General features: G+C 42.3%; 1 protein-coding gene across 1 annotated transcript in view; it reads right to left on the bottom strand.

The window, feature by feature from the left end:
* The window catches only part of GRIK3 (glutamate ionotropic receptor kainate type subunit 3), a 789,973-nt gene that overhangs the window by 46,919 nt on the left and 716,382 nt on the right, over window positions 1-26,672 (bottom strand). The window contains exons 12-13 of the mRNA XM_044284783.1: window positions 7,786-7,904; window positions 2,406-2,623 (exon numbers count right to left, since the gene is read on the bottom strand). Of these exons, the coding sequence (XP_044140718.1) occupies window positions 2,406-2,623; window positions 7,786-7,904 (337 nt within the window). The remainder of the gene's footprint in view (window positions 1-2,405; window positions 2,624-7,785; window positions 7,905-26,672) is intronic.

Raw genomic sequence — 26,672 nt, 5'->3', positions numbered from 1 at the left:
CTTTTGTTTGTATCTCTATTAAAAATTCTGAAAATAAAGAATTTATAAAAAAATAAATAAAATGTTTTGCACCCGCTTGGAAAAAACGCATACATGGGACGCAATCGCAGTGAAAACTGATTTGTTTTAGTGTCAAAATCGCACCATTTTCCCTGAATGCACCCTGAACGCATCCGTACCCAATTCGTGTGAAAGGGGCCTTAGGGTCTCTGAAGTTAGAATAAATTCTCTTAGTGCACAGACTATTTGGCACAGAAATATTTGACAACCTGAATAAAAAAAATTCTATATGTCCCAAACAAAGTTATTGGATTTTATTCCTGGTTGCTGGATGTCTTCCTTTTCTACAGTTTTGTGTCTCACTGCGACAGGGCATATCTATGAATCATTAACACAAATTATCAAATAATCAAAATTGTAAAATGTAGACAATTGTGTCATTTATATTTAAATGCAAAAGTTGCACCTTTGGTGAACATACAAAGTTAGGTGCACAGTGGCTATTAACTTACATGGAGAGATTTCTAAACATGATATTTCTGCAAACTAAATCTAAAATATATTAGTAGCAAAAGTGTTGACATAGTTTCAGTAAGTTTGTAGCCAAAATGATGTTTCATTAGCCAAATTTAGGTTTTATGAAGTATCTTATGGATGATCTTTATTATTATTTTTTTAATATTGAACTTCTTTTCAGATTAAGTTCATCATTGAATGTATAACAATAGCTTCTATGCCTCAAAGGTTTCAAGGGGTTCTCACATCAGGGTTTCTCATTGAAACAACCTCTCAACAACAGAGAGACTGGGTACATTGACCTCCCTAAATGTTCAAAGGTACTATGATTTCTGAAAATGTTGTTCCCTTATTTTTATACATATAGATAGAGATGTGAAGTAATATGGGATCATAGCATGGAGCAGCAGAGGAATAAAAGTTGCATTTGGGCTTTTATCATTATGCTGATATCTTTGAGCAGAATCTAATATCAGTGCCTTCTGGCTGAATATCAGTAGAAAACCAGAACAGTGAAGCAAAACCTACATCAAAACTTTTCATTAAAAGGGTTTTCTGCGATTTATTGGAACTGATGATTTATCCCCTGGGTAGGTCATCAGTATATGGTTGGTGGGGGTCAAATGATCCACCCCCTCACCTGAACACCATAGGAAAAAATTAAAATATATATGCTAAAACAACTGTGCTAAGACAATTGCCCAAAAAATTAAAAAGCTATGGCACTTAGAATATGGAGACACTAAAACATGATTTTTTTTGTTTCAAAAATGCATTTATTGTGTAAAGCTTAAATAAAAATAAAAAAATTAATTAAAGTAATAACCTGCTATATAAAAATATCACATGACCTAACCCTTCAGGTGAACACCGTAAAGGAAATAAAATAAAAACAGTGTCAAAAAAGCAATTTTTTGTCACCTTATATCACAAAAAGTGTAATACCAAGCGATCAAAAAGTCATATGCACCCTAAAATAGTACAAATAAAACCATCATCTCATACTGAAAAAAAATGAACGCCTACATAAGACTATGGCTTTCAGAATATGGAGACACTAAAAAATATTTTTTTTCAAAACTGCTTTATTATATAAAACTGAAACAAGCAACCAAAAAATCATAGTCATATTTGGTATTGTTGCGTCCGTAACAACCTGCTCTATAAAAATAGAACATAATCTAAGCTGTCAGATGAACATTGTAAAAAACAAAAATACAAACTATGCCAAAACAGCTATTTTTTGTTACCTTACCTCACAAAAAGTGTAATATAAAGCAACCAAAAATCATATGTACTCTAAAATAGTACCAACAAAACTGTAACCTTATATCATAGTTTCCAAAATGGGGTCACTTTTTTGGAGTTTCTTCTCTAGGGGTGCATCAGGGGGTCTTCAAATGTGACATTGCAACTTAAAATTATCCCAGTGAAATCTGCCCTCCAAAAACCATATGGCATATGACAAAGTTTCTAAAATCAGTTTTGAATCCCTTGAGGGGTGTGGTTTCTAAAATGGGGCCATTTATGGGTGGTTTCTAATATGTAAGCCCCACAAAGTGACTTCAGACCTGAACTGGTCCGTAAAAATTGGGTTTTGGAAAATTTCCTAAAAATGTTAGGATTTGCTTCTAAACTTCTAAGCCTTCTAACGTCCTAAAAAAGGAAAATGTAATTATATAAAATGATCCAAACATGAAGTAGACATATGGGAAATGTAAAGTAATAACTATTTTAGGAGGTTTCACTATCTGTTTTAAAAGCAGAGAAATTGAAATACTATATAGTAAAAAATATATGTCATACATTGGAATAGATTTTAAAAATGAAGCTCACCTAAAATAACTAACTGCAATGCAGCACAAAAAAAGACTAAGGTAATTTCCTACCTTGAAGAAATTCATTGTTGCTCCATCAAGGACAGCTCCATACTCTATCTTTGTCTGCCTTGCCAGGTCATCTGCTGAGTCAATGGCAGATTCCATCCTCTCCACCGTGAGGAAGGCAGCAAGGTTGGCAGTGTAGGATGATATAATGATAAGAGTGAAAAACCACCAAATGCCACCAATAATCCTTGTCGACAAAGCTTTTGGCATTAGTTCAGATCCTACAACACAAATATCACTGTAATGTGCCAGCCATTTATTCTCTTATAGAACATACACTGTTATTCTTCATAATACCGATATATATATATATATATATATATATATATATATATTATATTCCTTTTAAAAATATGTATTTAAAAACTGCATAATAAAACTTACATAAAATAGGTCAAATTTGTAAAGATAGGCAAAATTGTCACACAACACTAGGTCACATAACATATGAATAGTACACCATAAAATACCTATGATAGGGAAAGCACACATGCATGTACTCTAAAATGATTACTAGACAATTACTAACTGCTAAATTTTGAGGGATAATTTTTCCCCTGAGGCCTCATGCACACGACCGTTCCTTGTGGATCCGCAAAACAGAAGCCTCCCGTGTGCCTTCCGCAATTTGCGGAACGGAACGGGCGGTCCATTGTAGAAATGCCTATTCTTGTCCGCAAAACGGACAACAATAGGACATGCTATATTTTCTTTGCGGGGCCACGGAACGGAGCAAAGGATGCGGACAGCACACGGAATGCAAAAGTCCGCACCCGAGCTGCAAAAACTGCGGCTCGGCTGCGGACCCGAACTACGGTCATGTGCATGAGGCCTTAGACTTATGGCACACTAAGTGCATTTATTTGCTTAGCATTTTCACTAATCATGGGAACAAGCACTAATTTGGTCTGTGATGCGGACCAAAGACCCCTATTGAAGTCTATGGGTCCATGGGTATATTTTTGTTTTTTATAGAGAATGAGGAGCTGAGCAGATAAAGCATATATAACTTTAATACAAAATAATTCACTGTAATGTATATAGTTTTTTAATCTCCAGTAGGCGGTCCTAATCAATGGATGACAGTCTGTACTCTATTTCTATGTATATAGAGTTAGTTGTTAATCGCAAGGTTCCTAAGCCTACAAAGGGCAGAGTTTTAAATTGATAAATCTGCTCAGCTCCTCCTGCTCTCTAACACACTGCCAAGTGTCGTCCGTTTCCCATGTACATAGCTAAGAAGAAAAGGGGATTTCCTGAGCATCTCCTAGCATAGGTCCTTAAAATGCAGACTGAACACATATGTCATCCGTGTTTGGTCCATGGTTTTCGCAATTCCTTATGGATATGGAGAACATGGACAGCACAGATTTGTGATCTGCAGAGATGTGAATAAGCCCTTATAGTAATGTCATTTTAGCATTATATAGACATTGCACGGCACTGCTATTAGGTCATTGCCTGTAAAAAATTATTTAGGCACTGTATGATGATATTTAGGAATTTCAGGAATGTTATTTTTCTAATTTGTGTACTTTTTATTTAAGGTTGTCCGGTCCCAAAATCAAAATGATTTTTTTGTGCTCCTAACACCCCTCACCATGCATACATATGCCCCCAATAGCTGTTTTTCATGTCTGAGCTTTCCTTCCCCCCTGGAAGACATCAGATTATCCTGGCAGATCTGTTTACTTTCTCCCCTTCTTGTTTTGTTGAATACATAACTTTATTGATACACAAGCTTGGCTGCACTGCAGAGTGATGAGTCACAGGCTGGCCACGCCCCCCACTCTACTCTATCTGCAACAGCCACACCAACTACAATTTCTGTGTCCATCTTTCTACACCCAGACAGGAATCTACTTCTCACTCAGTATCTAAATCCCATCACTGACCTTCCACAGGCTCTGCCCTCACATGTGTATCTAATCCGCGTCGCGGGAAAATCGCACAATATAGAGCATGCTGCGATTTTCACTCAACGCACAAGTGATGCGTGAAAATCAACGCTCATGTGCACAGCCCCATAGAAATGAATGGGTCAGGATTCAGTGCTGGTGCAATACGTTCACCGCACGCATCGCACCCGCACAGAATACTCGCCCGTGTGAAAGGGGCCTAACAGTGACATCCACAGCACCCCCATAACAGTGACATCCACAGTGCCCCCATAACAGTGATGTCAACAGTGCTCCCATAACAGTGACATCCACCTTGCCCCATAACAGTTTCATCCACAGTGCCCCAATAACAGTGATATCCACAGTGCCCCCATAACAGTGACATCCACAGTGCCTCCCATAACAGTAACGTCCACAGCGCCCCCATAACAGTGACATCAACAGTGCCCCCATAACAGTGACGTCAACAGCGCCCCATAACAGTGACATCCACAGCGCCCCCATGACAGTGATATTCAGTGTTCCCATAACAGTTTCATCCACAGTGTTCCCATAACAGTTTCATCCACAGTGCCCCAATAACAGTGATATCCACAGCGCCCCCATAACAGTGACGTCCACAGCGCCCCCATAACAGTGACGTCCACAGCGCCCCCATAACAGTGACGTCCACAGCGCCCCCATAACAGTGACGTCCACAGCGCCCCCATAACAGTGACATCCACAGTGCCCCCATAATAGTGACATCCACAGTGCCCCCATAACAGTGACATCCACCGTTCCCCCATAACAGTGACTTCCACAGTGTCCCCATAACAGTGACTTCCACAGTGTTCCCATAACAGTTTCATCCACAGTGTTCCCTTAACAGTTTCATCCACAGTGCGCCCATAACAGTGATATCCACAGTGCCCCCGTAACAATGACATCCACAGTCTTCCCATAACAGTATTATCCACAGTGCCCCCATAACAGGGACATCCACAGTGCATCCATAACAGTGATATCCAAAGTGCGTCCATAACAGTAACATCCAGTGCCCCCTATTTGGCATACAGTGCCCCCTTGTGCCATCCATTGCCCCCTTGTGCCATCCAGTTCCCCCATTGTGCCATCCATTGCCCCCTAGTTCCATCCAGTTCCCCGATTGTGCCATCCATTGCCCCTTGTGCCATCCAGTGCCCCCTTGTTTGCCATCCAGTGCCCTTGTTTGCCATCCAGTGCCCCTGTTTGCCATCCAGTGTCCTCATTGTGCCATCCATTGCCCCCTTATGCCATTTTTTGCAACCTTTATGCCATCCAGTTCCCCCATTGTGCCATCCATTGCTACCTTGTGCCATCCAATGCCCCCATTGTGCCATCCATTGCCCTCTGTTTTCCATCCAGTGCCCCCCTTGTGCCATCCAATGCCCCCTTGTGCCATCCAGTGCCCCCATGTACCCTCCAGTGCCCCCTTGTTTGCCATTCAGTGCCCCCTTGTTTGCCATCTAGTGCCCCTGTTTGCCATCCAAAGTGCCCCCTGTGACATGCACAGCATAGAGATAAGCCTCTGTGGCTGATCGCTATGCTGTCACTCCTGCACAGCGCAAGCCTGTACGATACAGAGACTGATGGTCGGCCGGCGGTCCTGCACATGCGCACTAGCATTCAGCCTAGTGCTCTGTGAAGACTGCCGGACTGTTCTTTCTCCAGCAGGAGGCGGTGATGTCCCCTGCTGGAGAAAGAAAGATAAGAAGACGGACTTTGGCTGGAAGATAGAAAATCCATCAAGAGGGACCACGTGACCGGCAGGTGGATGTCCAAACTGGCTGCACTGTGGAAGGTAAGTATAAGGCCACTAACCTTCCCTCCACAGGTTAGGGTACTTTCACACTAGCTTTTAAGTTTTCCGGTTTTGAGTTCCATCATAGGGGTTCAAAACCGGAAAAAAACGCTTCAGTTTTGTCCCCGTTCATTATCAACGGGGACAAAACTGAATCGAACAGAATGGAATGCTCCAAAATGCATTCTGTTCCGTTTTAGTTGCATTGCCATACTGGAGAGCAATTCGCAACATGTTGTATTTTGCCTTCCGTCCTGGGATGCAGAGCAAGACGGATACGGCATTACCCCCAATTGCAAGTCAATGGAGACGGATCCGTTTTCATTGACACAATCTAACACAATAGAAAAAGGTTCCGTCCCCCATTGACTTTCAATGGAGTTAATAATGGATCCGTATTGGCAATGTTAAAGATATGTTGAATATAATACAACCGGATCCGTTCATAAGGGATGCAGATGGTTGTATTATCAGTAACAAAAGCGTTTTTACTGGACCCTGCCAGATCCAGCAAAAAACGCTAGTGTCAAAGTAGATTTAGCCAGTAATTTTTAGGTTTGGACCGGAGAACCCCTTTAAGCACCATTACGTATACTACTTTAGCAGCATTATACTTTATACTGTCATTATTTAGGTTGTATGAAAGGGGTATTTGACAAACATATCGCACTGTTATTTGGCCACAAAACTGTGTGTTGATATTGAACCGCTGTATGCTTATTTGCACACTGTATGACAGTACTCTTCATGGGGAAAGGGGATGCCAAAAGTTATAGGTGACGGTGCCAGTCCTACTATTGATTCCTTGGAGTGTATGTCTTTACAGTCTACCTCATCCAATCTTCCGTATCGTCTTATTCTCAGTTTAGTGGGGTCTCACTGCTATACTGAAGGGAGCATGCACACAATAACCACACATTCAGCTCCTCCCATTATGCAACCCCTTCAGGTTAATGGGATAGCTGACCATTTTTTAGGGCATATCATAGAAACTATGTTGTCCTATGAAGGACACACTAGCCCAGATTTACTAATGTGTCTATGCCTAGAAGTAGCATGAATGGAAATCATTTTGGTGCAACTAGGGTTTTCACACTTTTTTGACAATTTGCTAGAGTGGGGCATGGCTAAGCTAGAAGGGATGGGGCTTAGAAGGAAATACGTTGGGCCTAAGACATGCCATTTTGCTACAGAAATGCACCACAATTCTGCCATAAAATCCTGTCTTAAAGTAAGCCAACCAATAATTGGTGTAGAGCTAAACAAAAGTGTTTCACCTTGTACCACGTTTTCACCCAACCTGAGCCGCAGTCCAGGTCTACACAACCTACGTTTATGTTATTCACATCATTAATGAACCTGGGCCAAAGTGATTTATGTCTTCTTTTTTCCAAACTACTGAATTGCTTGTTGTTGGAGACAATACACGGGCACATATAAAATATACACTATATGCTGCTCTTCAATGATAGCAAATCATGAAAAAGTTCCTCTTTGAGTTTTGTGACAAGAAGATGACAACATGATTTCTTACATAATTTTCTTGACAAGAGCTACTCCTTTTTTTTATCTCACAGCTGTCAAAATGTGTCAAACCTCTTGTTTTGGAGATCTGAAGGAACACAAAAATTAAACAGTCACATAAGACATAATGCCTTACCTTGCTGCATTAATGCACCAACGGCAAACCAAAAACTGTTCAAAAGAGTAAAGTTGTTTTCCACAACATCAGTTCCTGGGTTACATGGATGAGCATCGTACCATTCGTAAGGACTAAACCTGAAAGAGCGAATACAAAAAAATAATAATTCAGCAGCATCCTCCACTGATAATGTTGCAATTACCTTCTTAGTTATGTATTTAAATGGTTTTGCCAAGATTTTTTTATTTTTTATTACCAGATAGCAAAGAACTAGTGAAGAGCGAGCATGCTTTGCCAAATACCTGTTCGGCTCGAGCTATGCTCGGCATATCCGAGTGCTTGGCCAAATAATTCAGGTGCTCAAATACAATGGAAGTCAATGGGAGACAACCAGGCACCCCCTGCTCAGAAGACAAGAGGGTGTCTGGTTCATAAAAACAGGTTAGAAATTGATAGAAACCCCATCAAAATGTTTAGCAACAGCATTAACAGGATAGCTGGATGTGCCTTAGACTCCTATTATGTATGACATACTGTACAATAGACAAACACACAAAGACTATATGCCAAAAGCCAGGGGTGTGCCCAATCTATCCATGAGACAGATAACAGTCAGCATACCTTACAATGGCAGCCTCCTGAACTATGAGATATTCCAAACCAGCTCTCTTCTGACTGAGAACCAGTAAACCACAAAGTTATTTTGCATCTGTTGGATGGCTTGGGTGGACCTGCACACCTAGATCAATATCATTAGGGCGACAAAAAGTTTTCCGATTGTCCTAACATAATATTCAATAACCTTTCTATACAGTTTTGTTGTGTAAAAACTCATTTGCATAAACACAGGCTTAGGGGAAAGACATGCAAATGAGAAGTGAAGTCATAGACGCATCCAGATATCCTCTTAATGCTGTTTCAAAACCATTCTAACCTTTTTTTATGAACAAGACACCCTCTTGTTTTCCGAGCTGGGGGTGCCTGGGTGTCTCCCATTGACTTTCATTATACTCGGGTGCTCGGCCGAGCACACGAATATAGCAATGTGTTCGGGCCAAACACCCGAACACTTTAGTGTTTGCTCATCACTACAAAGCACTGTATGAAAAAAAGAAAAACCCATTGCCACCTTGTAAATGTGATGCTCCTCTCATAACCCTGCTCCGGCCCCCACTGGGCCTGCAGAGGTGCCTCTCATCATTCATGTGACCACTGCAGCCAATCACTGGCCTCAGTGTTTACATGTGCATGAGATCAGTGACTGGCTACAGTGGTTATGTGAATAAGGAATATCATATATAGGGTCTTCTAGTGCTGAAAAATGGAGGAGTATTCATGTGAAGTTAGTAATGTCAGAGTGATCCATGATACACCAATCATACAGATGGATGTTTCTGAGCATTGTCCATTGACTTTAAGAGGCATTCTGTGAGTGCAGATAAAAGATGCACAAACCAGGCATTTTAAATTCGCTAATATTTTATACCACCATATTAAAAGTTTAGCAGATAAACATTGCTTCTACAACATTGGTACATGACATATGTGCAAAACACTTTTGTAAAAATGGCCTTGTAGTTAATCTTAAAGAGGATATGTCACATCCTCTCAAAACTAAAACTGACAGCATACCTTTATTTTTTGTGGGCAGCACCCCCTTTACCCCATGTCAAATTCTTGACCTAACCCCTTCCAGTCAGAGGCATAACTTGACCAGCATGCACTTTCTGTAATATCGGTGTCTTCTTATGTGGCACCAGTGTTTTTGGGCCTCCTCATTTATTGGCATCGGGGGTCAAATCTAATGGTAGGTTTACGCGGCCAGAGGAGCAGCTAATTATTGGGAAGGACTGGCAGATCGTTCAGTGGGGGTGAATTTACATACAGAGATCAGCTCCACAATATAAAGATGGGCGATGGCTATTGCAATACAGCTGCATTGTTTCTGGGCAGCAAAGAACAGTACCATCTGCTGCTGAAAATGAATAAGTTACATACCTGCATGAACGACAGTTTGACAATTGTGGTCTAATGTGCTTAGTATTACTATGGTGAGAGAGTCTTGTAGTTCCTCAGAATAATGGGCCATTTTGCAACTGCGACCTCTGCAATCCTTATAACTATGCCACTGTCATAACTCGTGAAGGAGCCCATAGCAGACAATCAGCTTTTTTCCATACAAATTTACCATGGTTATGGCAGGGAGTCCAGATCACCCCGCCCACACAGGATGATTGACAAGTGGGAGGGATAATCAGGACTCTCGCTATCTCACCTAGGAGTCCTGTCAGGATTTGCACAGCTTTTTTCACAGAAATCCTGCTCCAAATCATATAAAGCTATATATCACAGAGTTCAGTTTCTCGCCCTCTGTCATGTTTTGCTCTTGGATAGGGCAGCAGAATTCACCTGCCAGGTTCAGTCAATGCTTTATTTCATATGTGATGGTGCTAAAGAGTAAAATTCTTCATCCACAAATAAAAAAGATGGATAATGCAGTTATCATCTGCATCTCATGTCAAATTACAAGCTATTTCTGTAATAACAGCTCTAAATAAGCATAATTCCATATGCATAAGGGATTGTATACATTTGAATCTGCCTAGGATACCACTAATGTTACACTAGCAAATTCCCATTCAATTGTTGTTATTAATGGCCCATGCCATTACAGCAAGCAGCCATCTCCATCCAAATGGCCTAAATTTGCATTATGGCATTATTTGTTAATTTATCTCTAGATCCCAAGAGTGGTGAGGTAACTTCAAGCGTTATTCTCATTTTATTAAATAAAGGCATATCACATATTCACTTGAATGGGGTTATGCTGCTGTTCCCTGCACAGCACTCGGCCAGGGTGTCTATATGCAGAAAAAACTGTGAAGGAGTCACACTAAGAGATGCATCACCTTCATTCTTAGTAATGGTGGGGTTCCAAAGGTTGGACACTATCTATCTAATCTAATCTATGTATCTATGTATGTATGTATCTATCTATCTATCAATCTATCAGAAAGTGATGGCATATCTTAGCAATATGCCATTATTTCATAAGATGGAGATAACCATTTAAGAAAAAATAATAATAAAAATCTGTGTTGAGTGAGCATGCTCGGCCGAAATGCTGTTTGGCCAGAGCATCGCTATGCTCGGCACATGGCGGTACTCGGCCGAGTACAGCATGTGCTAGAGCGCCATGCTTGAGTCCCCTCCCCAAACATTTTGCAGCTGCTATGCAGCCAATAAACGTGCAGGTAAGTACTCCCCTTACTGTAATGCCAGTAGCCATGTTGGCTACTGGCATTACAGTGATTGGCTGGTCGAAACACGTGATCGGGTGCTATATAGCACCCGATGACGCATGTTCGGCTCATTTGTAGTCAGGCAGAGCTGCGCTTCGGAAGGGACAGGTAGGGACAGGTATTTAGTAGAAAAACGTTTCAAAAAACCCAAAGTCCTTTTAAGGACTATTGTGTGGTGAAAAGGCTAGCAGTGTTTTATAGCTACAGTACCATTTTTTTTTTCCATCATTAAAAAGAAAATTCTATAGAGGGTGTCTGCAGTGACTTGTGACATCTGTCCAATACCTTCTGTGTGTCAGGGCCAGAAATAGGAGAAATATAAGTAAAAATTACTATATTTTCCCCTCATTTTCAATACTTTTTCTATAGAGGCTGTCTGCAGTGACTTGTGACATCTGTCTAATACCATCTGTGTGTTATGGCCAGGGATAGGAGAAATATAAGTGAAATCTATTTTCCTTTTGCCATACCTTTACGTACTTTTTCCATATACTGTGCTTGCTGTGAACTGTGACATCCATGCCACATCTTGTGTGTCAAGCGTGCATATAACATTTAATATGAAAAAGGCGAGCATTAAGGGATGGGGAAGTGGCCGTGATGCTGATGGTTCATGTCCCAGTTTGCAGGGCGTCGCAGGATAAAACTCTTGAGGTCCCACACTCGGAAATTCCGAGGAGCTCTTTTAATCACCATTACTTGATTTGGCCCTCTCACCAAGCACGCTTGACGAGGGACATGAGATCTTGTGCCCTGATTCCCAAGCTCTTGAGCATCCACAGTCACAATAACATGATGATGGGGAACGGCAATTAGTGTTTTAAGACGTGGATAATGATAAAACACAGTTGCCAATGAGTCAACCGCAATTACTGTCTCAAGAGGTTGATGAAGAGGATTAGACACAGTTGTCAATCACTGAGGTTGTGGTTAGGTCAACAAATTAAGAAGATGATCACAGTGGGGAAGAGGAAGAGGTGGTGGTGGACGATGAGGTCACTGACCCAATCTGGGGAGGTCGAAAGCCGAGCGAGGACAGCAGTACAGAGATGGAAGGATCTGCAGCACCGCAACAGGCTGCAATGGGAAGCAAACTGGAGAAAGCGGGCCACACCAAACAGGTCCGCAACTGTTCCACGCAGCACTCCCTTGCGTAAATCTCCCTTGCCAAGGGGTAGGTGTCCCGCAGTATGGCGCTTTTTTGAGGAAAGTGCGGACGACAAAAGAATAGTAGTTTGCAACCTGTGCAACACCAAAATGAGCCGCGGCGTGAACACTAGCAACCTCACCACCATAACCATGATCCGCCACATGGCATTCAAGCACCGTAATAAGTGGGACGAACGCCTGGGTCCACAATCTGTGTCTGTGAGTCACACCACTGCCTCCTCTTCCCGTATGGTACAAGCTGGCCAAATGCCTGTTGAAGGTGCAGGCGAGGATCCCTCCTGCCCTGCACCTGGACCTTCACAAGCACCATCAGCGACCACATCCACTTCCCTGTCCCAGGTCAGCCACCAAATGTCATTACCCCAGGCATTAGAATGCAAGCGCAAATACCCAGCTACCCCCCTCAGACCATAGCACTAAATGTGCATCTTTCAAAATTACTGGCACTGGAAATGTTGCCATTTAGGCTTGTGGACACTGAGGCCTTCCGCAGCCTGATGTCGGCGGCCGTCCCACGGTACTCTGTCCCCAGCCGCCACTATTTTTCAAGGTGTGCTGTGCCCGCCTTACACCAACATTTGTCCCGAAACATCAAATGTGCCCTGACCAACGCAGTTACTGGGAAGGACCACTTAACCACTGACACATGAACAAGTGCATTTGGCCAGGGACGTTACATTTGCCTGACAGCATACTGGTTGAACATTGTGGAGGCCGGGAGCGAGTCGTACCCTGGGATGGCACAGGTGCTACCGACGCTTAGGATTGTAGGCCCTAATTCTATCAGAGTTTGCACCAGAACCTACAGTAGTGGCTCGAACCCCCACTTCTCCTCCTACTCCTCCACTTCCACCTCCAGATTATCCGCGTGCAGCACCAGTTAGCCATCAGCCGGTAGCTGTAAGCAGTGTAGCACTGCAGTGGGGAAGCATCAACAGGCCATGCTGAAGCTGATATGCTTAGGGGACAAACAGCACATTGCTGCCAAGCTGTTGCAGGGGATAAGAGACCAGACTGAGCTGTGGCTCTCGCCACTCAACCTACCACCAGGCATAATGGCCGTAACTTGGTGGTGGCTTTGGAGTTCGGCAAGCTCACACACATCCCATGCCTAGCCAACGTCTTAAACTTAGTGGTTCAGCGATTTCTCAAAACCTACTCCAATTTGCCTGAGCTACTGGTGAAGGTGCGCCATGTGTGTGCACATTTCCACAAGTCATTGACAGCTTCAGCCGGTCTGTCAACGCTGCAGCATCGATTTAACTTGCCAACTCACCGGCTATTGTGCGACGTGAGCATGCGCTGGAACTTCACGTTCCACATATTGGCCAGGCTTTATGAGCTGCAGAGGGCAGTAGTGGAATACCAGCTGCAACATGGTCATCGCCTTTCCAGTCAGGTTCCGCTAATCAGAAGTGGGCATGGATGTCTGACCTCTGTGAGGTTTTAAGAAACTCTGAAGAATCAACACAGTTGGTGGGCGGCCGTAACGCTATTATGAGCGCAAACATCCCACTTCTGTGTCTACTCAAACGCTTGCTTCTCACAATTAAGGGCGACACTTTGCATGTCGAAAAGGTGGAAATAGGGGAAGAAGACATTACACACGGTGATAGCCAGACCACCCTCCGTCCATCTTCTCAGTGCGAATTGGACGATGAAGAAGAGGAGGAGCAGGAGACGGTTGCCTTCGCTACAGAGGGTAGTACCCATGGAAGTTTTATTCCATCTGTTCAGCGTGGGTGGGCAGAAGAGGAGGAAGAGGATGAGGAGATTGAGAGTGATCCTCCTGATGATGACAGTGAAGTCTTGCCTGTTGGTACTCTGGCACACATGGCTAACTTCATGTTAGGCTGCCTTCCCACGATCGCGCGTATATACGCATTTTAGACAACACAAATTACTGGGTGTTCCCCTGCTACAAAGAGAACTTGTCATCTCTCATTCCTCAGGTGGAGAGAACGAGCAAAATGGTTTAATACCAAAAGGTCCTTGTTGAAAAATTGCTCCAAAAATTTCCATCTGACAACGCTGGCGGCAGAGTCGGTGCTTCCTTGGGCAACCAAGGAGGGGAGACAAGAGGAACACACAGCAGTTCCAACAGAGGCAGGGCAACACTCTCCAAGGCCTGGGACAGTTTCATGACACCCCGCCAGCACCCTCACCCTGATGCGCGGCCTAGTGTCACAAGGAGGGAAAAGTTTTGGAAGATAGTGAATGAGTATGTAGCAGACCATGTCAGCGTCCTCATTGATTCCACAGTGTCTTACAACTACTGGGTGTCCAATCTAGACAGGTGGCAAGAACTGGCGCTCTACGCCTTGGAGGTGCTGGCCTGCCCTGCCACCAGCATTTTGTCTGAGTGGGTATTTAGTGCTGCTAGTGGCATTATAACAGATAAGCGTATTTGCCTGTCAACTGAAAATGCTGACAGGTTGACTCTTATTAAAATGAACAAGACCTGATTTGCCCCAGACTTCTCGACTCCACCAGTGGAAAGCAGATGAACAAAGGAACTTTAAATGTGTTTTTTAATGTACTCAATACACTGTAGTCCCATGCACCCCTTCCACCACAAAAAAGGCTTTATTGTTAAATCTTCAGTTTCTCCTCCTCCTCTTACATCATATCAACATGCCTATTTGTCGCATATAATGCCCTTGTATATAATTTTTTACAGGGTCAACTCACCTGCAGGCCCTTGAATATAATGTTTAACAGGGTAAGCTCAACTTCAGGCCCTCAAATATAATGTTTTACAGGGTCAGCTCACCTGCAGACCCTCTCATATAATGTTTTACAGGGTCAGCTCAACAGCAGGCCCTCGCATATAATGTTTTACAGTGTCAGCTCACCTGCATGCCCTCTCATATAATGTTTTAAAGGGTAAGCTCACCTGCAGGCCCTCGCATATAATCTTTTACAGGGTCAGCTCAACTGCAGGCCTTCAAATATGTTTTACAGGGTCAGCTCACATGCAGTCCCTCACATATAATGTTTTACAGGGTCAGCTCACCTGCATGCCCTTGCATATAATGTTTTACAGGGTCAGCTCGCCTGCAGGCCCTAGCATATAATGATTTACAAGGTCATCTCACCTACAGGCACTCGCATATAATATTTTACAGGGTCAGCTCACATGCAGGACCTCTCATATAATGTTTTAAAGGGTAAGCTCACCTGCAGGCCCTCACATATAATTTTTTACAGGGTCAGCTCAACTGCAGGCCCTCAAATATAATGTTTTACAGGGTTAGTTCACCTGCAGGCCCTCGCATATAATGTTTTACAGGGTCAGCTCACATGCAGGCCCTCACCTACATTCTTTTACAGGGTCAGCTCACCTTCTGATAACAACAGTGTAGTCTTACGTGTTGGTACTCTGGCACACATGGCTTACTTCATGTTAGGCTGCCTTTCCTATGACCTGCACGTTATACACATTTTAGTCAACACGGATTACTGGTTGTTCACTCTTCTTGACCCCCGCTACAAAGAGAACTTCTCATCTCTCATTCCTCTGGTGGAGAGGACAAGCAAAACGGTGCTATACCAGAAGGCCCTTGTTGAAAAATTGCTCCAATGTTGATAGGGCAGACATCCAAATGGATCATCCCCATCATGAGGACGTGCGATCACCTAGAAGTTATCTAGAGTCAACAAAGTGGCAGCAAGCCCTCACCTATAAGTCCAGTCTCAGTAGCCAAGAGTCTGATAAACACAATCCTCCCCATGATGGCACACTGGGTGAACGTTGTGGAGTCTGCTGACACCAGACTTGCCCTCCAATAGATCCTCGTTAACAGAAAGTGTACTCATTCCAATAACAGGGCCTCTTAAAAGTGCTGTATTGTTATTTATTGTCACTACCTACCCAAGTCGGGAGTAGGTAATTGCCACGCACCTGCTGCCTGTCTTGGACACTTGTGCTTTAATAACTTGACCCACCCTCTCTGGGTGGTTCACAATTAGGAAAAAAAGGTGGCAAGGCAACAACAGCCAATCAGATTTCAGCCACTGACCTCCCTTGGATGTGGTAGCCCTTTCTAAGGCTCCCTCTCAGTCATCAAACCCTGATTCCCCATTACCCGTGATGACCATGGTAGGCGCAGAAAAGAACATCAAATGTGAGTACCTCTTCCTTGTAATTTTTGGCAGCACTTGCACTTTATATACAAGTAAATATACAGGGAAGAATGTTTCTTAACAATTTTTCCTCCAAATTTTTTTGGGGGGGCCTTTGTGAGTATTATTGTCAGTCTGTAAAAGTGGCGTACTACTTGGACAACAAAGTTCCCAGCAGCGACCTGTTCCCAGCAGCGACCTGGGAGTCTAAGATGCATCCAGACATCCCTATGCTGTTCCCGAACCATTTTGGTGGTGTTTCCATCAATTTATGACCTTTTCCTATGAACGAGGCACCCTCCCCTCTTCAGAGCAGGGGGTGCCTGGTTTAATGCTCAGGTTCTCCCATTGCCTTCCATTATACTTGGGTGCTCGGTAGAGCACCCGAGCATCATGATGTATTCGGCCAGAGCACCCAAGCACCCGTGCTCGATCAACACTAATGTTGATGCTACAGACATTTTTTAAAGTAATATTTCAATGTGCTTAGTTCACACAAAAATAGCAAATTCAGTTTCAGGTACTCCCATCTGACTGTTTCAGAGGATATCAGTCTCCTGGAGACACAGTGCACACTGGGATGGCCTGGCCATTGTATTTGTCATATTTTCCCTACATCTGTTTTTCAAAACATTAATGAACAGTGTCACTTTCAAGCACAAAACTATTGGAAAGAAGTCACAAAATAGACAATTTAGCCTTTGTAGAACTCATGAAGTAACATGATATAATTTGATCATTGTTTTGGGAATGCTTATGCACTAATGGTATAATATCTCTATCATTAACTAGCAAAATGGCCAATATAATACAAAGAAGAAATGAAGGGTTTATGCATGATATCCCTTTGTATAGGTTTATTGTGTGGAAACCATTAGTAAATGAAGGGACATCTCACATCTGCCTCTTTCATTAGGCAGACATTAATGGCGTATCCTAGTTTTATTTCTTTACCAGGACGAATCCTTTAAAGTGTACTTAAACATTTAAACCTTATTTTAACTGTTACAAATCCCCTAAGATAATTTTTGTAATATAGTTTATTAATTGAAATTAGATTTTTACTGCCAAATAGGCCCCTGAAGTTCAGGCTTTTCTATAGTATTTTTCACTGCAGCACATACAGAATTGGTACACCACAGCCATGTATACGATGTATGGATTCTGATTTCTACAATATCCCCCGTAGTGGTCACCGTACTGACAGAAGTACACGTCACTGTTCCTGTCTCTGCACATCAGTGCAGGCTTATTCCAGGCTTTAGCAGAGTGGAACGAAGACCGACAGGAGCTCTGCATAGCACATCACTGTTCCTGCTTGTACTCGCTCTTCTCCGCGACAGCATGGCATAGCACATTTATTCTGATTTATTAAAAAATTGCTTCTACGCCTAGATATTGTGGATAATTAATTGCTATAGTGCCCTTTGCTGTTCTTTTGAATTCCTATAAGAATGTCCACCTAATGTGTCCAGAGGCAGTGACATGCAGCTTCTTCTAGAGAGCAGATTCCTACAGGCCAGCCTGCATACTAAGGGATCATTCAGACAGCCATATGTTTTGTTGCGCACCCGTTCCACATTTTTGCGGATCCATTCATCCATTGTTCCTTTCTGTGGCCCTGCAAAAAATTAAATATAGAGCATGTACTATGACAGTGAGGGCCATGTGCGGTCTGCAAATTGCGGAACGCACACAGGCCTATATCCTTGTTTTGCGGATCCGCAATTTGAGGACCGCAAAACACATACAGCCGTCTGAATGAGCCCTAACTGAGATCACATTCCACGTGTGTATGTGAATCCCAGGCTTGAGAGTGGTTCTGTTGAGCATAGGACTACATGCAAGAAAGCAGAGGGCTGTATGACATGAAGAAAAACCCACATTCATCTTGTAAATATCCTTTGCTGCCAATCTGGCCGATGCGTTCTGATCCTTGCTGATCCTTCAGGGGTCCCAGTGCTGGTTATCGTTCACATGTCATCAATCACTGGTGCCAGTGGTCATATGCTATTCATGTACTCTTCTTGACCACTAAGACATTATTATTATTATTTTTTAATTGGACAAGCCCCTAATTATATATTTTTGGGAAAATGCCTTTAAGGAATTAAAGTCTATAGATAGTAAGGATAGTTGCTAGTTGCACAACCATTGTCATAAATAAGGAATCTTTGATAAAGGACAATCTTTTACCTAATATCTTTCATTCATATAAATATTTTAAAGTAATGTAGTGTTATATCCATTCTGAGCTGCTGATTTAATTTCATAAATAAGAAATATTTAATGTGAATAAATACTGGGTAATCTGAACTAGGAACAGACGTCCTATTTTATTTGCAGCCGCAGATTTTATTTTATTTTTTTCTATAATCTTAAGAGGTGACCTTGCGTTGATTGCACTGATGAAGTGACCTCTGCCAGTCACAAGCACTAAGCTCTTGTGGATCAAAGAAAGTGTCATTAATACAATGTCACCCCTTCCAGTATAGATAGAATAAGTCACTCAGCAAACAGAACTGCAGGCTAACTCTCACACTGCATCAAAGATAAAAGGTATAAAACTTTTATGCTGTGAAGAACACTCTGAAGAAAGACTTCTGAGGCATTGAGAACCAAGTATAAAGTATTGATAAACTGCTACGTGAAAAGCATCCAATTCCACTAATCAGAATTCAGCTTTGCAGCTCATAATTGGGGGCAAGAATGTAGATGATCAAAAATGGTTTTACCAAGTGGGAATTTGCTGTTACATTGCTTTTTAAGGAAGAAATGTAAGACATTGAGTCACAGAGGTTGCATACTGTGAAAGCGATCTAAAGACACAACAATTCAGGCTAATTTTCATTAAATCTGTGTGCCAAAGAACATTTCAGATGCAGAACTGAATAAAGATTTTTCAGTCTAATTTAAGTTATTGTTCATAATGCATTGTGTAAAGCCTCCCCGTAAAGCTAAAGCCATTATATTTGTGAACTGAAAAATAAAATGCCTAAAATCTCTTTTGCATATCTCAATATTTTATCCATGTTGTGCGCTGCATACGGCCGTTCCGCAATACACGGGTTACCAGCTGCATGCATTCCGCATCACGGATGCAGACCCATTCACTTGAATGGGTCCACAAATCCGGAGATGCGGTGTGGAACGGAAACACGGAAAGGAACCCCACGGAAGCACTACAGAGTGCTTCTGTGGTTTTCCGTTCCATGCTTCCGGTCCGCAAAAATATAGAACTTGTTCTATCTTTTTGCGGAATGGACCGATCGCGGACCCCATTCCAGTGAGTGGGTCCGCGATCCGCATGCGGCTGGCCCACAGTCAGTGTCCGTGCATTGCGGACCTTAATTTCCAGTCCGCAGCATGGGCACGGAGCCCTTACATTCGTGGGCAAGAGCCCTAAGAGTCAAACATTTATTATAGACTGAAATACAATGAGGAACAGAAGTATTTGAACACCCTGCGATTTTGCGAGTTCTCCTACTTATAAATCACGGAGGGGTCTGAAATTCACATTGTAGGTGCATTCCCACTTAGACAGAATTAAAAAATTAAGAGGAAGAGGCTAAAGACGACTGTCAGTCTCCCTCGGACTGGGGCTCCATGCAAGATCTCACCTCGTTGGGTATCACTGATGATTAGAAAGGTGAGGAATCAGCCCTGAACTACAAGGGAGTAGCTTGTCAATGACATGAAGAGAGCTGGGACCACAGTTTCAAAGGTCACTGTCGGTAGAACACTACGCCATCATGGTTTAAAATCATGAATTGCACGGAAGGTTCCCCTGCTCAAGTCATCACATGTCCAGGCCCATTTGAAGTTCACCAATGACCATCTGGATGATCCAGAGGAGGCATGGAAGAAAGTCATGTGATCAGATAAGACCAAAGTTGAAATTTTTGGTCTAAACTTCACTCGTCGTGTTTATTGTGAGATTTTGAGCAACAACCTCCTTCCCTCAGTCAGAGCTCTGAAGATGGGTCAAGGCTGGGTCTTTCAACATGACAATGACCCAAATCACACAGACTGGATTACCAAGGAGTGGCTCAGTAAGAAGCATATCAAGGTTCTGGAGTAGCCTAGCCAGTCTCTAGACCTAAATCCAATAGAACATCCTTGGAGGGACAACCCCGAAACCTGACAGATCTAGAGGAGATCTGTGTGGAGGAGAGGGCCAAAATCCCTGTTGCAGTGTGTGCAAACCTGGTCAAGAACTACAGGAAACATTTGACCTCTGTAATTGCAAACACATAGTTCTGTACCAAATATTAACACTGATTTTCTCAGGTGTTCAAATACTTATGTTCAGCAGTGCAAGACAAATAAATTAGCTAATAATCATACAATGTGATTTCCTGATTTATTTTTTATTTTATTCTGTCTCTCAGAGTGGGAATGCACCTAAAATGTGAATTTAAGACCCCTCCATGATTTCTAAGTGGGAGAACTTGCAAAATTGCAGGGTGTTCAAATACTTCTGTTCCTCACTGTATATACTGATGTCTCTCAGCAGTCATTCGGATAACATAGTAATAAAATACTACAAAGAAAAAATATGGAAATTTCAGCCCGCACAACCCCTAGCAGGTGCAGATTGCTATGGCGAAATACAAATACAAACGTGAAAACACAAAATGCAATCGCACACTGCAACCAGCACTCTGCCCTGCCTTTATGCTGGATGTTGAATAAGGCATTGGTGTACATTTTGGCCAAAGCGTAATAAGCCACTCACCACGTCAAGGTCGCCTTCATGAGAGGTCCCTAACACTACTTCCTACCTTTTATGGGCCATGACAGCCACATAAAGTCCAGGGAGCGCAGGTACAGCATGCACGCCAAGCACACTCTGCTTTTAACCCCGTCCGGTGCCATTACAGCTTTCATCGGATCCAGGGATGCAAGTACCAACATGCATGCTGAGCCCACTATATACTTCTCCTGGAGCCTAATGGCTACTGGTAGGTGCTATATAAGCAGACTCAGTTTTATACTGACTTTAAAACCAGCCTCCAGGGGGGCAGATTAACTGGACAGGTGTGCTTGACTGCTTGGAGATCGCCTGGATCCGATGAAAGCTGTAATGGCACCGGACGGGGTTAAAAGCAGATTGTGCTTGGCGTGCATGCTGTACCTGCGCTCCCTGGACTCTGTGTGGCTGTCATGGCCCATAAAAGGTAGGAACTAGTGTTAGGGACCACTCATGGAGGCGACCTTGACGTGGTGAGTGGCTTATTACGCTTTGGCCAAAATGTACACCAATGCCTTATTCAACATCCAGCATAAAGGCAGGGCAGAGTGCTGGTTGCAGTGTGCGATTGCATTTTGTGTTTTCACGTAATAAAATACTGACTGTTATACATAGCTTTGGAAACACACAGGCGAAGAATAAAAGACGTGACAATGCAACAGGATAGGAAAAGACCATTCCATATTAACCATGTACAAACCAAAGGAAAGTAAAACAGTATGGGAAATATGGGAAAACTAAAATTATTCCTAAACAATTATTAAAACATTATAATTTTACAGCAAATTAATCATAATGATGTCCCTGATGAATGCAGGCAATAAAATAGAAGACTTCTAGGACTCATACATATTAGTGTATTATTTACCAATCCCTCAATTTTTGGAGGGACCAGCCATTAATTTAACATGCATGAGGAGCTCCTGACTCTCCCTTACAGATGCTTACAGAGGAATAGAAGGTTGGGACAAATAGAATTTCTTTAACCAATCCTTTTTTTTTTCTCCTCAGAGATGTCTGGACGCCCTGAAGGTATCTGGCAGTGGGTTTCTCCTCCCTCTGTGCCATATCTGTGCACTCATTTATCACAACAAGTACAAGCCATAGGGGTGTCACCATCTATCATCACATTTAATCAATAATGTGCACATTTCATACCCATGACTAGTGTTGAGCAAATTAAAGCCAAATGACTAATCTATTTTTCCTGAAGTCGTATTAAAAAATACATTCAATTGCACTTGAAGAGGCCGTCACAGCCAAACCGATTGCAGAAACCGTGCAAAATCTCTCGCTGTGTGACATACAATGTCACCACACCGGCTCTCTGTCCAGATGCGGTCACATCATCTGTGATGATGTCACGACGCCTGGCCAGCGTGATGCCATAATCACATCATTGCGTCACCGCGCAACATTTTGTGCGTTGTCATCAATCGAGATGGCCGCAAAGGCCTCTATGCAAGCAAATGGACAAGGGGAGTATTTATTAACTTTTTTTTAACCCTGATTAACCCCTTAACCCTTTGGCTACCGGAGGTTTTTTCATATTAGCATTTTCATTTTTCTTCCCTATTTTCCGTGAGCCATAGCGTTTTTATTTTTCCGTCACATAGCTGTATGAGGGCTTATTTTTTGCGGAAGAAGTTGTACTTTCTAATGCCACTTTTTTTTATTATGCATAAAATGTTGTTGGAAACGGTAAAGAAATTCCAAATGGGGTGGAATTGAAAATAAATAAATCCCTCCACCGTTTTACGGGTTTTGTTCCTGGCAAAACTGACCCATGCCCTTTATTCTCTGGGTCAGTACGATTACAACAATACCCTATAATAGTTTTTTATGTCTAAATAATGTAAAAATAAATTTAAACTTTGAAAAAAATAATGTTTGTATCACCGTATTCTGACCCCCATAACTTTTATATACTTATGTCTACTGAGCTGTTTAGGAGTTAATTTTTTTGCAGAACAATCTGTACTTTTAATTGATACCATTTTTGGAGTATGCATGACTTTTTTATCACATTTTATTAAACTTTTTGGGGGGTAAGAAGCAATGAAAAAATACCAAATTGGCCATTTTGACCCTTTTTTCCGTTACGCCATTCGCCGTATTGGATTTTTTTTCTATTTTAATAGTATGGGCATTTTAGGTCGTGGTGATACCCATGATGTTTATATTTATAGTTATTTAGGTATTTATTTTTAATTATACAGAAAGGGGGGTGATTTAAACTTTTATATATTTTTTTTATATATTTTGCAACTTTTTTTATTTTTTTGTGTTCATTATGTGCCTCATATATGAGCTTATTACTTTTTTTGTAATTTTTTTATTTTGGTTTAATCAGGAATTTATTATTAGCTTATTTTGCTCACTTTTGCTCATTTCCTATCCTGATCCTAATAAGAATTGCAGTTTGAATACTGTTAGCCTGCTTAGTAAGGCTTACACTATTCAGCGCAACTACCTATGCCCAGATCCGCATCTAGGTACCGTGATCTCACTTGATCATGGCATCTAAAGCATTTAATTACCGCAATCGGAATTATTGCAGGTCACGGTAATTAGCCGCAGGTCTCTGCTGTATGAAACGGCAGAGATATGCCGGCCATGACGCCTGCTGTACGTGCGAGCGGGCGTCATGTTTACACATCGCACCTAAGGGCCCTTTCACGCGAGTTTCCCGCGCGGGTGCAATGCGTGACGTGAACGCATAGCACCCGCACTGAATCCTGACCCATTCATTTCTTTTTTTTTTTTTGTATTGAAATTTTTTATTGTTTTCAATTTTTTCAGCGCATAGACAGTTCCAATAAGTATAAGCATAGTACACAACAATCCATGTGACATAAACAGAAGCGACAGTCGCATATTACAAGATGTCACAGATACATATAACATAAGGGCGGTTAAGCCCAACAAGACAGGCATTGGCAAAAGAATGAGAGGGTCAATGAAACCATATTCAAATGGCAGACTAAGTCCAATTCATGGGAACCCAAGTCAGGGGTCTATGAAGAGAGCGAATACCTAGAGGGGGGGGGGGGGAGGAAATATTGGTATGAATAAATAAATAGATCTCAGTCTCAAGAGGGACAGGGAAGACATGGCAGCAAGAGGTTATTGTTAAGCCCAGCGCCTAAGGAAAGTGTCTATATTGTTTCCACGGTAACCACGTTTTGATAAAAGAAGGTCTGGAGTGTGACTCCCAGTGTGAAATCTCCTCTAGTCTGTAAATCTGGTCAACCTTGTTGGACCAGTGTTCAATGCTAGGGACATCAGAGGATAACCAGAGGGTTGGTAAAAGTAACCTGGCTGCTGCCAACAGAAGTGTAAAAAGAGTTCTTTTAGATGGGCCCAGGCCTTCTAATCCAAGTGACAATAGTACCAACTCGGGAGAACAGGTGAGAGATGACTGACAAATCTGGTTACCTAGCTGGGTTATAGTGTGCCACCAAGGGTTAATCAGGGCACATGCCCACCATACGTGTATGAAAGTACCCTTAGCGTCATGACATCTCCAACAAAGATCACTGGCTGTCTTATTATATCTATAGGTTTTGTCTGGCTGACCCATTCATTTCAATGGGTCTGTGTACATGAGCATTGTTTTTCACGCATCAGTTCTGCGTTGCGTGAAAATCGCAGCATGTTCTATATTCAGCGTTTTTCACGCAGCCCTGGCCCCATAGAAGTGAATGGGGCTGCGTGAAAAACGCATTGCATCAGCAAGCAAGTGCGGGTGTGATGCGTTTTTAACTGATGATTGCTAAGAGATGTTGTTTGTAAACCTTCCGTTTTTTATCACGCGCGTGAAAGACGCATCAAAACGCATTACACCCGCGCGGAAAAAACTGAACAACCGAACGCAATCGCAGACAAAACTGACTGAACTTGCTTGCAAAATAGTGCGAGTTTCACTGAACGCACTCTGAACGCATCCGGACCTAATCCGTCACGCTCGTGTGAAAGGGGCCTAAGGGTTGAAGGCAAAAATTGTAGCCTCAGATACCGCAATCAGCGATGAACTTGGTATCTTAGGGGAAGAATGACTGGAGGCTGCGCGATCGTCATTCTCCATCATTGCGCCCGATACATACAAAGGAATGATCTTCCTGATGAAGTAATTCATCACAAAACAAATTTCTTTGTGAAATTCGACAAAGCAGCAGAATCATCTCTACCCATGAACATCCTGACTCATCACATCATATGCAGACATTTTATGTGATGATTCTGACAAACTATGCATGGATTCTCGGAGTGTACAGGAGCACTGCCCATTAAAGGGGTTGTCCATTGAATCGGTCACCTATCTTCTGCACTTGGCTGTTTTTGTCAGCTCCATAGACATTAAATGGAGAACATGTATTACCCACACTCCATTCAAACTCTTCTTTACTGTGTTTGTGCAGTAAGGAGGAATGAAAGTGGTGGGGGATCCCCTTTCCAGTGATCTGTGAGGGTTACGGTTGTGAGACCCCCAGCGTTTGGACATTTATTTTCTATCTTGTTGTCCTTTATGTTGAAATATCTTTAAAGAAGCAGTCCAGAAAGAATCCAGGTAAACTGTAAATTCTAATGTGAAGCACAATACTCAAGTCCCCCAGGCAGCTAACTGTTTGCATAATGTACCCCTCCTATATTAGCTCCATTCTATTCTCTATGGCTGCAGATAAGTATGACTTACACAATATAGCAAGAGGCGAGACAAATGACACATGTCTGAATGCTATGGAGAATGGCTGCCTTATAAATGCTACAAATACAATTGAGTAGGAAGGGCTTCTAAAGCTTCTAGTTATGGTATTTAGATGTCCTTTTTAAAAAAAAAAAGTTTTCACTAAAACGCTATTCTTTTGCATTTACCATTCAGCAAATTTGTATGATTAGGTCATTTGAATCTAACGTTTCCTCTCACAGCAGACAATCAAAAATCTATTATTAACTATAAACTACTGTCGCACACCCACCAACTGCCTCAATTTTAACAAGGTATCCTAATGTGAAAATCTGAAAACTAAATGGAAAGTGGGTGGAATTCAAGGAGTATTTCTTTCTTATGACTCAATGCTTATTTTCTTATTTCAATAAAAAAGAACAATGCAATCTATTGTTATACTATACAAAACCTAACTACCTGTACTGTAATGAAATTGAAGCTCCGATTTCTCATATATACCCAGTCCCAACTCTACAGCATTAATGAGTTTGGAGGAAGAGGGCTGTTTAAAGGGATTCTGTCACCAGTTTTATGCTTTCAGGTTCTTAAAAAGTGCACGCCATTGAGTCCTGATATGCATGAGCTCTTGGCTTTCTCCTCCCCCCCCCCCCCCCCCTCTGATTGACAGTTAGGGTAGAGAAATCCAGGAGCTTATGAATATTCAGGCCTCATCGACATGCAATGGAGTTGTTCAATGCAAGATTTATTTAATAAAAAAAAAAAATAAGGGATCCAGTATTTTGCTTAGGGGATCTGTCACTTGTTTATATTGCACTTAGTTAGGACACCATAAAACTGGTGACATAGTCCCTTTAAGAGTCATTCC

Source organism: Bufo gargarizans, chromosome 3, assembly GCF_014858855.1.
Source record: "Bufo gargarizans isolate SCDJY-AF-19 chromosome 3, ASM1485885v1, whole genome shotgun sequence".
NCBI classification, from domain to species: domain Eukaryota; kingdom Metazoa; phylum Chordata; class Amphibia; order Anura; family Bufonidae; genus Bufo; species Bufo gargarizans.
Note: the sequence above shows the minus strand (reverse complement) of the source record. Positions and strands in the feature narration are given on the sequence as shown.